A 16,228-nucleotide genomic window follows, 5' to 3' on the forward strand; every position below is an offset into this window, starting at 1 on the left:
TTTTAAAAAAATTCCCTCAAAAAATTTTAAGTACAAAAATTTTCTGGAAGAATTTTATAACTATTGTGATGAACTTGTGCAGATAAAAGGTCCCTCATTTAATTGGATATTGATGGCGATTCATGTCATCATATGCCCAATGCAGTAAGAAAATGCTTTGCTGAATATACACTTGTCCTATTTCTTCAACTGAAGATTGAAACCTTCTCGGGCAATTCTTGAATTTCTTATTTTTATAAAATTGAAGTTGTTTGCTGTATTATCCAATCACCACTGCTATAGAAATTTTTATTACGAACTAGTGGTTTTTTTTAAAAAAAAATCTGTTATAAGCCTATGTATATTGCTTTCCTTAAGGAATATTAGTATTTATTACATTTTTAGAAATATTGAAAAATATATCCTATCTTTCTTATCTTTCTTTTTTTTTTCATATTATTGAACACATAATGCATAAAATATGAATTTCTTGTTTGTTTTAACAATCATAGAATTTTAATTTACATTTTAAGTTTTTATATTTTAGTTTGTAGTGTTAGTGCAATTCAAGCTTTCAGTTTTTTTTTTCTCTCTATGAAGTGTAATAAATTTTTAAAAAGAATATCCATTTTCAGTACAAATATGTAAATAACCTTTCAAGTACACGGCCTATCCGAGAGACTTGCGAACGGTGCGAGCATACTAAGCCCCGCAGGGCTGACTCATTTTGCTGTGGGAAGATGCCTTTAAAAAAGTCCGAATATGCATACATTTGAGTAATATAATTCGATTTTGTGGGTAATTCATATCCACCAATCGATGTTTCCATGTTCTAGTCTCTCCATTCATATCCACCAATCGATGTTCTAGTCTTAATCGAAAGTGCCATTATTTCTTTTAAGAAGCGATTTGAAATTTATCGCTAATATGAGACATCGTATAGTTGCTTTTTTTTCTTTCTTCTCATGCAATTCGGATAATATTCACAAACTAAACAAAGATCATCTGCTCAAATGTTGCAAAAACTGAAATGCGACTTTGTAAGATAAATTGATTACATTTATTTATGTACGAACTCATAGTTTATGGTCGAATTTTTCTTTCTGAGATTATAGTGTTACATTATTTTTTAAAGTCAATTTATTTGAATGAAATCAAAATGTTGTTATTATTTTGAAATTCATATTCGTTTTTCCAGTCATTGGTCACATCTGCCGAAAAATCTTTCTCGCGATTGAAAGTAATAAAATAATTATTTGAGATATAGTTATTAGTGAAGAGCGATTTATCTCCTTTGACATTTTGATCTAATCCAAATTTGATATGAAGGAAAATAAAGCAAAAATCATACATTATAATATCCTTAGTCTAGTAATTAATTACTTGTTACTTCAATTTGTGCAATATAATAAATACTAAATGCAATAAATAATTACTCCATTGTACGAAATTTGTTTCAATGCCTCGCAAATCGCACCTCTTCAAATGGCAAAACATCCCATTACATTTTCTATATATCTACTGATTGCTTCTTTATGTAGGCACTTAAGGCTCATTCTAAATTCGCTGAACTTGTCAAGGATGATGAAAAATCCCCCCCCCCCCCTGCTCTCCTGATTTATCTAAAATTGGACTTACACCAATTTCCTGTACAGAGAGAAAATTTTCAGCAAATATTTTATTGAGAAGCATCGGGTTAATATTAAAGAATACTTATGCTGATATCGTGCATGAAGTATTATTTCATCTGAATCTGAAAACAAGAAAATGTCTTCAGTTATAGCATCCAATAATTAGATTAATAACCAAGAACTTCCTATAAAAAATTTTCATAGTAATGTGAATTAAGATCGCTTCATCAGTATGAGTTACATAATTTCTTAAATTTCAGGAAGAAATTGAATTAATTGGTATCAAACGAATCTGATTTTACTCATTGTGTAAATACTATTTATCTGAAAATTCGGTAGCTAATACTTGTTTATATTTAACAGTCGCTGCTTTTTTATTTTCTCTTCTAAATAAATTGCTTGCGACTTTAGTTGTGGAATTTCAACTTTGCTATATTTGAAGAAATTAAATTGTAATTCTTGTTGTAGTAATTATTTAGTGCAACCTAATGAGGTTTTGCTGATGAGCTATTAATAATTCTGGTAACTAACTTTAAAATGGAATCTAAATGTATTTTAATCCAGCCTATTTCTTCAATGCAGTTATGTGATTCGTGCTAAAAGGGCTGTATAAAATAATCTTTAAATTCTGCCTTCTGATTTTCAGCGTTTTCTTTCATTTCGAAAACCACGTCCGCATTCTGTGATGCAACTTCCTTGAGTTTTAAGCTATTTATTTGATTACTAATTAATGAAAAAATTGACCGTTGAGAGCTCTTGCATATTCTGAGGTATTTTGCTCCTTTTGAAAAGCTTTTGTTGTAAATTTTTAAAATGTTTTCATTGTATAAAATTTTTAAATAATTTTAACTGATTTCTTGTTTGTATGTAATGCAGGTGTCCCAAAAAGTGGAACAAGCATTTGTTTCCCCAACTGTTGCGATTATGTATAAATTTCCAATTACAAAGTTTTATCAAATAAGGTACACAAATATTTTAAATTATAGCGAATGAATATAAAAAATTACGAAAAATGACATTTTGCACGGACCCCATAGCGGAAAAAATGTTATTATGGGTGTTGAAATCTTTCTCTTACACTCATCTACAGACAGAAAGCTCCATCTCCTATTTGTAAAATTTACTGAGATATTAAAAGCAAATTTATTTACTTACAAGAATGAGAGCACGGGTTGGAAACTTAAGCTCGAGATGAGATTTAGTATAATGGTAGTATGCCTTTGGGATGCTCATTCATTAAAATATTAAACCACAATCAACAGCCAGTTTCGAGAAAATGGCCCTCAAGCTTTTTCTATAGCTTATATACTAATAATGAAGCGCTTCGCCTACTCTACCATCTGCCTATTTTCTTCCATCACTACCAAAGAGCAATATTTTAGTCTCATCGCTCCAGATTACTTGCTTCCATTCATTTTCTGACCATTTAATGTCTTCTTTTGCCCACTTAACTCGTTTTTCGCGTTGCTTTTGATTTAAATATGGTTTTTCCTTGGAATTCTAGCCTGTTGTCCAAATCCTGATAACCTTCTTCTTATTGTTCTTGAACTTACTACAATACCAGCTGCATTCATTTCACATCTAATGGCATCTGATGAATTTTTTTCTGTCTTGAAGGCATAGCCGTTTAATTTTTCTATCGGCAGTAGCACTTGTGCATTTTTTTCGGCCTGATTTGGCCTTATTTTCCACTGATTTCGTTTTTTCATAGCGTAAACAGAACTTGCGTACACCAGAACAAGTCACTGAACCACCAACTTGTCTTGCAATTTCAGCATAAGAGAGGCCATTTTCTCTCAATATGACAATTCGGCTTCTTTTTGTAGATGTCCAATCAGTTCTTCTTGTTGGTGACATTGTTTAAAATTAGTTTAATTAAAATAAAGGACTTAAAATATTCAAAAACAGCAATACTCTGTTTAAATGTACTAGTATGCATCATTCCGCAAAATATTTCCACAATAACTCTTTTACCATCCAAATAACCTAAACTATAGTTACAGATATTTGATGGGTCCTCAGAACAGTGTTTGTGATTGGCTAGTACGCTTTTATTACAAAATACATCATTATTCAAAACGATTTGTGTTTGTTTGTTCTACTAAAATGAGCGTAACTTTTTTTGTAATACAGATATTGTAATACTGTGTTTGTTATTAAATTCTACATTAAATTACCTTCAATTTGATATATAAACATTTGTATTTAAGTAAAAATTAATATATCGTACAAGCATGCAAAGTTGAAAAACATGAAACTTTCAAAAAATGTCCACACTTTTGGCCACCACTGTATAGACCTTGTACTGCTTAAGGAAATTCATCCTTTGGTTCAGACATAATGCTACTCAATACTAACTGAATATTTCGGTCACCGTTTATTTTCTAAAGTTAAAAAAAAGTTTCTAATCATTCGCATTATATATTTTTAGAAATTTGACACTAATAATGAACCCTGACAAAAGTCATCGTTTTGAAGATTGTTTCTTTCTCTATTAAAGCAACCTTTGTCTTTTCAAATTATATTTATCAAAAAATACGGATTTGATTTTGTCTAAAATAGGGTCACATGTAAAATTCTACATCGTCGATCATTTAGTTGACCATGTAATTATTGCAACATTTCATGGATTTCACGAATTCTGTATGAAAGATAGTTAATACGTTGAAATACGTTCTCTACATTGTCGGCTTTGAAATATTGAATTCTGAATGGATTGTCTGTACACTAGTATGATGAAACTTAGAAAAATAGGACAAAATATTAATACCTGTATTGCAGATATAATGCCTCGTCCACCCCACCCCCACTTCTCTCCTTGAAAGTAAGAATCCTGTTGTTTGTAATCACTAAATCTTTCTGTAAACACATTTCCTAGAAGGATACTGGGGAAGTCTGAAAACGACATTTGTATTCTTATACAACAAGGCTAGCATTACAGTTACTAACTGCATGAATCGTCAGCATTTCCGATTGTTCCTTATTACTGAAATATGTCATTCTTTTTAGAAAACACAAATTGTTAGCAAAGAATTTTATTTCCTTTTCTTCATTCCTATACTTTTTAAAGATATCTTACATTTTCAGTTTCTCATCCTTTTTTATGAAGCCGAAATTGTAGTTATCGACTAGAAAAACGTGTACATATGATTGTTTTTCTGTATTGAATAAATTTGCATTTTGTTTTCATCTAAATTTGTGGTAAGTTCCTCTATATTAAAAAATAAGCTTTTCTCTACAAACGTGAAGCTTTGTGTGTACATCGATGAATGTGAGAGAAATTGTCTAATTAACAATTTTAGATATTTAAAAAAATTGAAATTTTTTACTGTTATCCCGCACAGGAACTAAAGTGATTTTATGCAATTACCTACCTTAAAAATAAATTCTTATTTAATTGCCTTAATGAAACTCCGTAATTGGAAGTGTATCCTAGGTGCAATATTTAGAAAAATAAAAGCTTGTTTCACTTTTTGGGGGGGCATACATTCTCTCTCTTTATATATATAGTATTTTGCCGATTCGTATTTAATAAACTGTCATTTACTGCATTGTTACAAATTTGTCTTATCCGAGAAGTTTTTCAATTAGACTTTCCTCTATATCCATAATTATTTTTTACTTTTAATAACAACTTGGCATGAAAGAATGATTATTATTTTAACCTGCGTATATAATGCTTATCTAAATATTATGAAATAAACTCTTTCCTGGAGTATCTACATAATGATACATTAATTGGTATACACTGAAATTGTATTAAAAGAATAAAAGTATGCCATCATCTTCTGTCATGATAAAATATGCGATGTGCAGCTTTTATTTTATATTTGTACATATTTAATTCCATATTAAATATGTACAAATATTTCATTTAAGCTTTCAACTTAGACTTAAATAATTCTTGCTAAAATCCGTGACTTAAGTTACAAGCCCCTTTTAGAGTATTTATTTTAATAAATGCTTTCAGTTGTAAACTACTTTCCTCAAATATAGATGATTTATGTAGGCATTATAATACTTAAGTTTGTTGTAATAGAATGGATGAACCTTAAATCCAATTTTTAGCTCCAAAGAATCTTAAAATTTTATGTATAATCCGACATATTTCACAAGTAACATTTATTTTAAAATATGAGCAAGAAGTTAATATTATGATATGAAGTTAATTACTTTTATAATTAATTTTTTATTTAGGGAATTGCTTTCAATTCTCCATTGTTTACGATGCTTTTACAATCTTTTTCACATAAAAGCTCATATTTATGACCGTTCTGTATAAATTTTTTATGCTAAGACTACTGCATTGCAATTTTTACTAACAATTAAATTAAAGTAATAATTCTCTAACAAACCTTATTTTTAATAATTTTTTTTTTATTTGAGCGAAATTTACTTTTCAAGACTAAGCTTTTTGTAAAAAATTTAATTATTTTTAAATTTAAAAAAAATTATTCTTCTTTCCTAATAAGGCGGATTTATTATGAAAGCAGAATGCACTTTCATAATTATCAGATTTTTTTTTAAGGTGTAGTCCAGTCAAAGAAATGTAAATAAAAAAATTTTACGTTTTTCAGAAGAAAAGTTTTTAAATAATTAAAAAAAAACATTTATGTCATAAATATTTGAAATTTTTACTGTGGGATTATAAATTATTGGTTTTTTTTTTATGTGAATGATATTTTTATTAAGCATTATTATTCAGATTACACCACATGACGAAGGGAAGTTAAATTACTTTTTTTTCCTATCCTTATAATTAATATTTTTAATTCAGTTGCATAAATTTGAAAGTATATCTAACATTTGACAAAGTTTTTTAGTAAAGTTCGACCGTTAATAAATTTTTCAAGTATTTCATATCAACGTGTTCTTTTAATAAAATTATGACTCGTTGTAACGTTTGTAATAAACTATCACATGAATTTGTAAAGGGCATCCCAGACTTTCTTCTTCCTCTGTTTTACAAACTTGAAAACTTACGAGGCCAAACATATGGAGTGTAGACCTCTGAGATAGGCAAGAATTGAGTACTTTGAAGTGGTATGCAATATTATTTTTCTTCTTTTAAAAATTGTGTTTAATTTTTAGCATGGAAGTCTAATGCACACGAAATGTAGATTTTATCTTTGATTTTTTTAAATCTTTTATAACTCGGATAATTATAGTAAAATAATAATAATAGATCATAATTTTGTATAAACATATATGTCATTTATTTATTTCTTTAATCACATTTTTTGCCTATGAAAATAAGTTTGTATACTTAATAATTATATATTTATGTAATTTCTCTACTTTTTAAAGGAATTTATCAGTATTGACTGCCAGGTCTGGATTCTACCTGGAAGTACTTTCTTAGCTTATATCTATTTTCATTTTATTTTGTATTAGAATGTAAAATTGGAGCTTAAATGTCCATGAGTGATGCTATTGTCTAATTATAAGATTTATTGATGGTATTTTTCTCCTCAAAATTAATGACCTCACTGGTAATGGTGACTAATGTAGCCTGTAGTAAATGGCCTTGGGAAATTTCTTCTATTGGTCTAATTAATTTTATGAGGAGTTTTTTCTTTTCTTTTTTTTTTTTTCTTCCAGAATATGTGTTAAAAATACTTTTCAGGATTAAAGCTGCACTGTTGTGTAAACAGAATAAAGTAATTGTGTCACTGTAGTTGTGTTGATGTATTTTTGAGTATAATGGTAATGAGATTAAATTTCTGTCATTTTTGCAGACATTAGATTAAAGCTCTTTATCAGTGAATATTTATGTGATGACATAGTTTTAAATTTTTGCAAGAAACTTATCTGCTGTTTTTATAGACCTGCCTGCTACATTCTAACTTATGTCATTTTTCTTATAGGGCAGCCATATGAAGTGAAAATAAGAAAGAATTCAATGTTCCCATGCGAAAAAAATGCCCTTTTTAAAGTAATTTGTGTTCTATTATATTTTTAAGCCTGCCTTTCATATTTCTTTTTGTTGAATATTTAGCCGTACACATAGATTTATTTTTAGTGAAAGTAATACGCTTTTCTTAAATAATAACTGAAAAAACAATTCTTTGGCGGTGATAAAATTCCTTTTTCGGCGCTGGTAAAATTTCCGTCGCCGTCTTAAAGAGTCGGCGTAATTTCATTAGCAAACAAATTTACTTTAACCGTATTATCTAAACTATTTACTATATACTATAAACTATTTAAGTGGAATTTGAAATTAATAGAGTGCAGATTTTATCTTTATTGTTTTTTTGCCGTCTGATGAAGAGAACAAGGAAAAAAACGACTTATTTGTATTAATTGAATTAATGAAAAAAGAGTTTTTTTAGGAGCTTTTTACACGTTATTTGAAGATTTAAGGCCAAAAGAAATTGGCATGGGCGGCTAAAAGACATCAGCACAAAAATACCAAAGTGAGGAACTTTTGAAATCTATAAGTTGGAGTATAAAATTGCAATGAGTGAAATAAATGTTTTACTTACATTTATTTTCAGGCCGCGGTGGCCTGGTGATAAGGTCTCGGCTTGTGAGCCGTAGGGTTTCAGGTTCGAGACCCGATTCCACCGAAGAACCGTCGTGTAAACGGGTCTGTTGCACGTTAAATCCGTTATGCCAAACGTCCTCCCGCTGGTGTGGTGTGGAGAGGAGAGGGGGGTGCCAGCTCAGGTGTCGTCCTCGTCATCTGACCGCGGTTCAAAATTACGAGGTCCGTCCCAAAATAGCCCTAGTGTTGCTTTACAACGGGACGTTAATATAACTACTAAACTAAACTAAAACATTTATTTTCGTACATTGTTGTTATAAAGTTTTGAAGGTCACTTTGTTTATTGACGCAATTCCATGAAGACATACAAATATGAATAGAACCTTAGATACGTTTTATACATGTAAATATATAGTTAGAAATTAATATACAATTAATATATATTAATTATATAATTAATATTACCAGTCATTTGTGCTGATGCGCATTGCCGTCAATAAATACGGTTTTATTTTGTTCTTGCCAGGCATAGAAGGTCCAGAAGTTTCATACTTTTTTGTTGGTGACGCAGCATTTGGGCTGCATAAAAATTTTCTAAGGCCATATGCAGAAACACATTTGACAGTCGAAAAGAAAATATTCAACTATCGATTTGTCTAGTAAGAAGATACATAGAATGCTGTTTTAATATTCACAGCAGTAAATGGAGAATATTCCATCATTCTTTTAATGTTCTACCACAATTTGCGCATGATATTATTAAAGCCTGTATTATTCTTCATAATTACATTTGGTATAGAGATAGATATATGAATGAGGATACAATGTCAAATAAAGGATTGGAAGATATTCACGGAGAGAATATTACAAGATAAGGCTCAAACAATATGAGAAACATTTTATGTAGATATTTTGTTTCAAATGCAGGCATGCTTTCCTGGCATACATCTACAATATAAAAATATTCTGATTGCCATGATATTAGCGACATATAACTATAAAATATGCCGCATTCTTATTTGAAATAAGTATTGCAAGGAAAAACATTTTTCTTCGCATTATTTTTATTTACTTTTAAAATATTTCTGATTTATTAGAAATAAGCTGAAAGCATAATAAAACATTTTTGATAATAGCCAGATCAGAAATAAAAAAAGAATTGATAGTTAAATCCAGAAACAATAGTACAATGTAAATAAAATTATTTGGAACTAGAGATTGTTACCACTGTTATTTCTAGACTTTCAAAATTAGATTTTTTTGGGACTCCGTCTATTATCTAGCAGGTACATATGAGAAAGTATGGATTTCCTATAAATCGTTTCTCTCTTTTTCTTCCAATAAATTAAAGTTGTTATAAATTTTTATATAAATTTCATGCCAAGCGCTGCGTTTCTGTCTTTAAAAACCCAAAAAACAGGATTTTCTTGGATTCAAGCAATTAAAATTTCATTATCCATTTTAACTCACTCATGTTCATAATATATGAAAACCTATTGATGCTAAAAGAAAAATTGTATTTCAAGCAGGAAGGCAAAACTCACTGTGAAAAAGCTACACTAGACGTTAAAAAAACGCCGTGTGTGTAAACTTGCATTTGATTATGCGCACCAGTACTTTGACTGCGACGATCAAAGTACCGTTGGCGCCAGTGGCAGCCGACTTCTGCACAGCATCCGCCAGCGAAAAATTGACCACGCCTTTATTTTTCCGCCATATGTGTAAGCTCAGATATAATTCAATACACTATTTTGTTATGGTGACGACGGTGAATTAATCGCGTCGGAAAAGTCCGCTGACTGTTTAACCAACCTTAGATGTATCATATATAATTTTTAGGAAGCAAATATAGTTTTTTTATTGTCATTTTCTGTCTTAAAGATAGTTTTTTTATGTTACATATCCATCGATTAACGTTTCAAATTTAAGAAAGGCCGGGCGAATTTTCGAATATTAAATTTTAGTTTGAAAAAGGCAGAAATAACCAGGTTATATAGATTCGATCAATGCAAGTTTGGTATACTATGAAAATATTGATTATGGAACTGGCAGAAGATTGCAGATTACGTTACAGGGATTACTGATGGTCTAAAGAACAATCTTCGAAGAAGGCTTAGTGGGAAATATATATCTAATTCTTCTAATGTCAAAAAACGGATGTCATTAATGTTATCTTTCTCATAACCTTAAAATTTTGCCGGTATTTATCAATAAGCTATTTAAAGTATTCTACTTACAGTGACATTTAACTAATTGAAAAATTTTTAAGTCAAATTCGTCAGTAATTTGATATTTTTCTCTGGTCCCTTAAATTTCCTATTAAAATAATGTCAAAATATTATTGTTAATTCGAATATATTTTGTTTAATTTGTTGTTATTTGTATATTTTGAATATATTATGTTAATATTATTGTTAATTCGAATATATTTTGTTTCTAAAATTCATAAACTTTATTCATTTCTGAATTGTTCTTTTTTAAAACATAAGTGCGTATATTGACAGGGTGACCAGCTGATCGGGAAAAAACAGAGAAATTTATTATAAAATTGGGAAAAAAATTTATTAAATCGGTAATTCTTATCGAACTAGATATTTCGCTCGCATATTTTTCATAAGCAGAATAAGGCATCGTTGCTAACTAATGAAAATCAAATATTTCTTGATAGTCTTAAACAGAGGCCATTCGTGTTTCTGCCCATGCATCAGGCTGTGGAAAATTTATATTTATATTTACATTTCTGATGGGTCGAAATTTAAAGTATGAATTATCGTCAATGCTATATTTGAGAAGTTCCTTCAATTCTGAAGAACAACTCTTGTGCGACGAGGTTATAATGTATTCTGATTCAAATTGTGTTGGCTGTTTTGTATTTGTTAACAAGTTTATTATTTATCTTACTTTTATATTCTACATACTTATCTAAAAATGTATTTCTTTACCCCATTATTTGCCTTTATTTATAGTATTGCAATGATAATTTGATGGTATTATAATTCGTTAATTCATCGTTTTTAGATTGAATCGCAATTGAGGCTAGGTTTAGCGTTAGCCAGCACAGATTAGGTACAGAAAATTGGTTAAATTAACATTTGAATATATATATATATATATATATATATATATATATATATATATATATATATATATATATCCCGAAAGTTTTTGTTTGCTTTTTTTAAAGCCTCACGTTACCAACGTAATTAGCGAAAATAATTTTGTGTACTATAGAAAGAGGCAATCTAACTAAATTCCAACTCCTGCTACTGTTATGATTTTAAGCTTTAATGGGTCTCGTTTACTTATAAGCATAGATATATATAATATGTTTATAATAAAAAGCAATTTTCCTTATTTTCCTTCCTTCTCACATCAAATCGATCATAAGTCGCGTTACGAAAGCGAAAGTCTGAATTTTGAGTACTAATTTTCAAAACTATTTAAACTGGATGTAAAATATTGACCCATTATTATAATTTCGAAATAATTTATTTTAATTGAAATGATAAGGACCAATTTTCCAAAGTTTTCTCTGCGGATTAAGCATTCAGGCAATTTTTTTATTACAGTTGGTGGCCTAAAAGTATTAGTGAAGAATTTATCGTAATTCAATGCAGATATCTTATTCGGTATTTATAAATTAATTTTCTTCTGTTAATAAAATTATTGTTCAGCTCTGATTTGTTTATTAGTAAACAGTATGGATAAGGGGGAAACCCACTGGAAGGAAACATAATTTCATTCCTAAGCACTCTTCCAATTTGCATATGTTTTTGTACTGCATTTTTCGTGAGTAAATTTGACAAACACTTCTGAGATATGACTGGTTGGTCAAAATGTCTAGATGGACATGTATGTAATAGTATTAGTTAATATATTTGCATAAAAAGGGAAAAGGTTTTACATAACTACAACTTATCTGAAATTCAGTAAGTGAAAATGATTGGGGAAGGTAGTTCCCTGAATACTAAAATTTTATTTTACATTGATTTTAGTTTTAAAAAAAAGTTGAACAACTTTTTCAAATACAGTTAAGAAAATATTGTGCAATAATTAAAGAAAATAAAATAAAGCGACATTGTTCTGAGGATATATCTGAAAAAAGTCAGGGAAATTTCTTTAAAAACTGTTAAAATCAGAGAAATTCAAATAGCAGAAATGATAGCCACCCTGATTAAATCTTGAATGATTACAAGAAAAAAAAATAATACCTAAACTGATTCGAAAAATAGCAGGAAGTTATATAAATGATCAACGAGAATAAAAATTAAATAATTTGAATTCCAATTCCTATCGTATTTCAAAATCTCATTTTTTTTTTTTTTCCCCTTGCCTTAAATTTTTAGTTGTACTGTTGTAGTAGAGAAAGTTATAAAAATTTTCGTTCTTTGTGGATACATAATGCGTAATGATACTCCCTTAAAAACTTTTTTTCCTCTGTACATTGAATAGAATTAGACAAAATAGAGCTATAAATGGAATGGAAATATAAATGGAGCCATCAAAATAATTATGGAATAATTAGGATACTTTCTAAGATTTTGACAAATTTATTCTAGATTTTCAGTATCCGAATCTTTAAAAAAATTCAATTTCCAGTAAAAAGAAATTAATTGGTCTGCTGAGTCGTAAAATCGTTGTGACGAGCAAAGCTTGTTTGAAAGTTATTAGTTTTACGCTCTTTTAATTTCCATTCTGAGATAAAAAATTTTCATTCCTTATCAGTTTCTCATGTCAGGTCATTCAAATATCCCGTCTATCCACTTAGTTTCTGATAAATCTTGGAATTGTTCATAAAGGCATTTGAATCATTTTTTTCCTTTGGTAAACATTAATAAATTATTTCATAAAACCAGATATAATATAAAATGGTGGAAATGATATATTCTTTGGATTAATCAGATGATTTATTTTTAACGTTTTTGTCTCCAACATCTTTCATTTTGGATATTCTTTCACCATGAAATGTTCTTTATCTTGGCTTCCCGCAAAGAAAAAACGAGAATTCCGTGCAACTTCTTTAGAACAAAATAATCACCACAAACTATCTGTTTGTATTTTCATGAGAAACTTTATTAAATATGAATTTAAGATTTTCATACTGTTTATTTGTATTAACTAAAAAAGACTTTGATAGGGATTTGGAAGAAATGCACCAATAGATCAATGTCCCAATTTTGTTTTCTGTTGCTTTGGGTTTGTTTTATTTTATGAAAAGAGGGAAAAGGCAATTAATAAATTAGTATATAAACTGGGTTGACCATATATACCAGATGTTTCTGAACAATTTCTTTCTCTGCTAGTTGTTTGAATTTTTTTAATTAGTTATTAATCTAGTCCTATTTTTATAATTTCAATTGTAATAGTTTTTCATTGTTTTATTTTAATTATATATAACATTCCCTTTATCTTAATATGATAGCTGGAGAATTTCTTTATTATTATTGTGTTAATCATGTGATTTTATGTTGCTGAATCCTAGTGTTGTTTTTTTTTCCTTGCCATATTTAATTTTTTTCATTTCTTTTAGAGTGTTATTCATATTGGCTTTCAAGAAAGACGATTACAATATATGGAAAGAGAGCAAATTAAGGAGTGGCAGGCTCAAAGGTTTGGTGAACGAATTCTTGAAATCGGTATGTTTTCTAATGCTGGGTATTCCTGCTTTTGAAAACTTTCAGATAACAATTTTACTTGCAGTTTAACTTAACGTAAGTAGATGGTCACTAAAATGATTTTTATGAATTCGAAAAAAAATTTGAAAATTATTTATTAATATAGAATTTTACCTTATGTAGCCAGATATAAACAAGATCACATTATACAATAGCATGTTTAACTATACACAAATAAACATAACTTTAAATGAGCAGGAACTTATTGCAAATTGCTACGTTGTACAAAATTTAAGGGGTTTCTTCTTTTTTTTTTGTTGTTGTTGTTTACAAAATAGCGATTTGTTGGTTAGTTTTATTATAAAATGATGAATTTTCAACTGTTTGTAGAAATAGGTCTTAGTGTAAAAATTTTCATGATGCGGAAATCTGTGCGGATTTTATATCGGTTTTAATCATAGACTTGTTAAAAGATTCCCCAGATTATTGTTTGTTTAGTATCCAGTAATTTCCTAATCAGAAATTTTATATGGACAATGCTCAAATAAAAAATATAAGCGTTGTCAGTACACATAATAATATAGAAATTCTGAGAAATATGTCTGAATTTTAAAATAAACTTACTCATTTATGTATTTTATTTTATAATATTCATTCTATTTATTAATGTCTGCTGTTTCCACAATATAAAATAATAGGCAGGCAAATGAAATGATTTCATTTCATGAGATTCTTCTTGCTACAAAAAAAAAAAAAAAAAGTAGCTTACTTTGTTATTTAATAGCAATATAATGTATACTAGGACAATTATAATTTTCTGTCAGTTAAATTCAGTAAATTAAATGTGTTATCACTGTTAAATATTTATAAAGTTTATTGCAGCTATTAAAATTAGGTGGTGTAGTTAGTATTTTTAATTAATTTCATTTAGTGTATTAATGTGGTATAAGAAGTTGTAATATATAAATATGTAATGCTTAATGTGCTGTGAAAATTATGGATCAAAGATCAGAGAAAATAATCAATAATCCGATAACGAATAAAGGTAAAAAGGTGTTTATACTGAACTCAGAAAAATTGCCTGTGTGTGCTAACTGAAATGCCAGTTGTTTTCTGCATGTAATCACATTTTATTGCAGTAGAAGTTATATTTTTACAAAAGGGAGCTCCTGTTTTTTAGCGATGTGCAATGTCGATTAACGTGTGTTATTAACTATAAATTTGCGAACTCCCAATATGTTGTCCATCATTTCAGTCACAATGCATTTAGCAGCATTTAATGCAGGATAGATGACACGTTTCTGAATGGCGTCTTTGATAGTCAGATGACATCATGATGCTGGCTGGTTGTGGCATACTTTATTTCAAAATTCTCTTCAGTTATAAGTCATATGGTGTCAAATCGGGAGAGCCAGAGGGTCTTACTTGTGGGAAGGATGAATTGAAAACGTGATTCTCCCCAATGTTAGGCATTGCAGTCATTTCACGAACGCAGCAATAGCCAGTAGTCTCATTCTTGCATAAAGTTAACTGTATTTATTGCCGTTCGTATTTGCAATTCTGTAATGTAGCAATGCTTCATAATGCTCACCAGTGACTGAAACTGTACAGTAATCTCTGTGTCTTCGGAGAAAAATTAACTGAATAAGTCATCTTCATTGAAGCTATACCAGACTAGTTTTTGATGGAAAACCTTCCATTTCGTTACCCGTTGCCATGACCTCAAATGTTTGGACTGTTAAACAGTCATTTTCTCGTAAATGCTGTTAACCTATGCCATCTCAAGTGCTTAAATGTGTCATTTCCAGGCACAAATTCTATGACAAAAAAAAAAAAAAAACTACTTATTTCGTTTTTCCCTACCGACTTTCAAAACTTTATCAAAAATTTCACGATCACTTTGTTTAATGAGTGCCAGATTTCAGTGTAATCTTCCCCAGTTGCTGCATAGGTCCCCACTTTCTTGGGGGTCCCATGAAATTGCCCAAGCTAGTAAGTGTCACAGATGTCAAGTGTACTCAATAGTGACCGAATGTTAATAATGATGTTCCATAACTCAAATAGTGAAAGTTCTCATTCAGATCTTACAATATAAGCTATAACTTATATTGTATTGCGAATGAGACCAGATTTTAAAGGTTTTAACAATTATATTATCTGCCTCAAAAATAAGCTATTGCAAATTATAAATCGACATTTTGTAGAGGGGCAGCAGGATTCTGTGCTTTGACCTAGAGTGGCGAAATGAGTAAATCCTACCTTGCATCGATATTATTAATCCAGTATATGTCGAAATTACTACTACTATTAGAACTTGTCCATTTATTTTCTTTATTTCACTAAAGTTTTTTCCTTTTATGAGTTTTATTTTAGTGAGTTTATATATAACTGTCTGACTTTACTTTTAATCATCATCTTGTTACATTTTACTTCATTATAAATTTAATTATTTTATTTAATTATTTATGTTTATTTAATTCTTGATATTTGGTAGAATTCATTATCTATAAACTTCA

General features: G+C 29.1%; 1 protein-coding gene across 2 annotated transcripts in view; it reads left to right on the top strand.

Annotated features, from left to right (window-relative positions):
- The window catches only part of LOC129960330 (transcription factor CP2-like), a 110,504-nt gene that overhangs the window by 82,518 nt on the left and 11,758 nt on the right, over positions 1-16,228 (top strand). For both annotated transcript variants that reach the window (XM_056073700.1, XM_056073701.1), the window contains 2 exons: positions 7,478-7,545; positions 13,628-13,733. In XM_056073700.1, coding sequence (XP_055929675.1) covers positions 7,478-7,545; positions 13,628-13,733 — 174 coding nt within the window. The remainder of the gene's footprint in view (positions 1-7,477; positions 7,546-13,627; positions 13,734-16,228) is intronic.

Source organism: Argiope bruennichi, chromosome X2, assembly GCF_947563725.1.
Source record: "Argiope bruennichi chromosome X2, qqArgBrue1.1, whole genome shotgun sequence".
Classification (NCBI taxonomy): domain Eukaryota; kingdom Metazoa; phylum Arthropoda; class Arachnida; order Araneae; family Araneidae; genus Argiope; species Argiope bruennichi.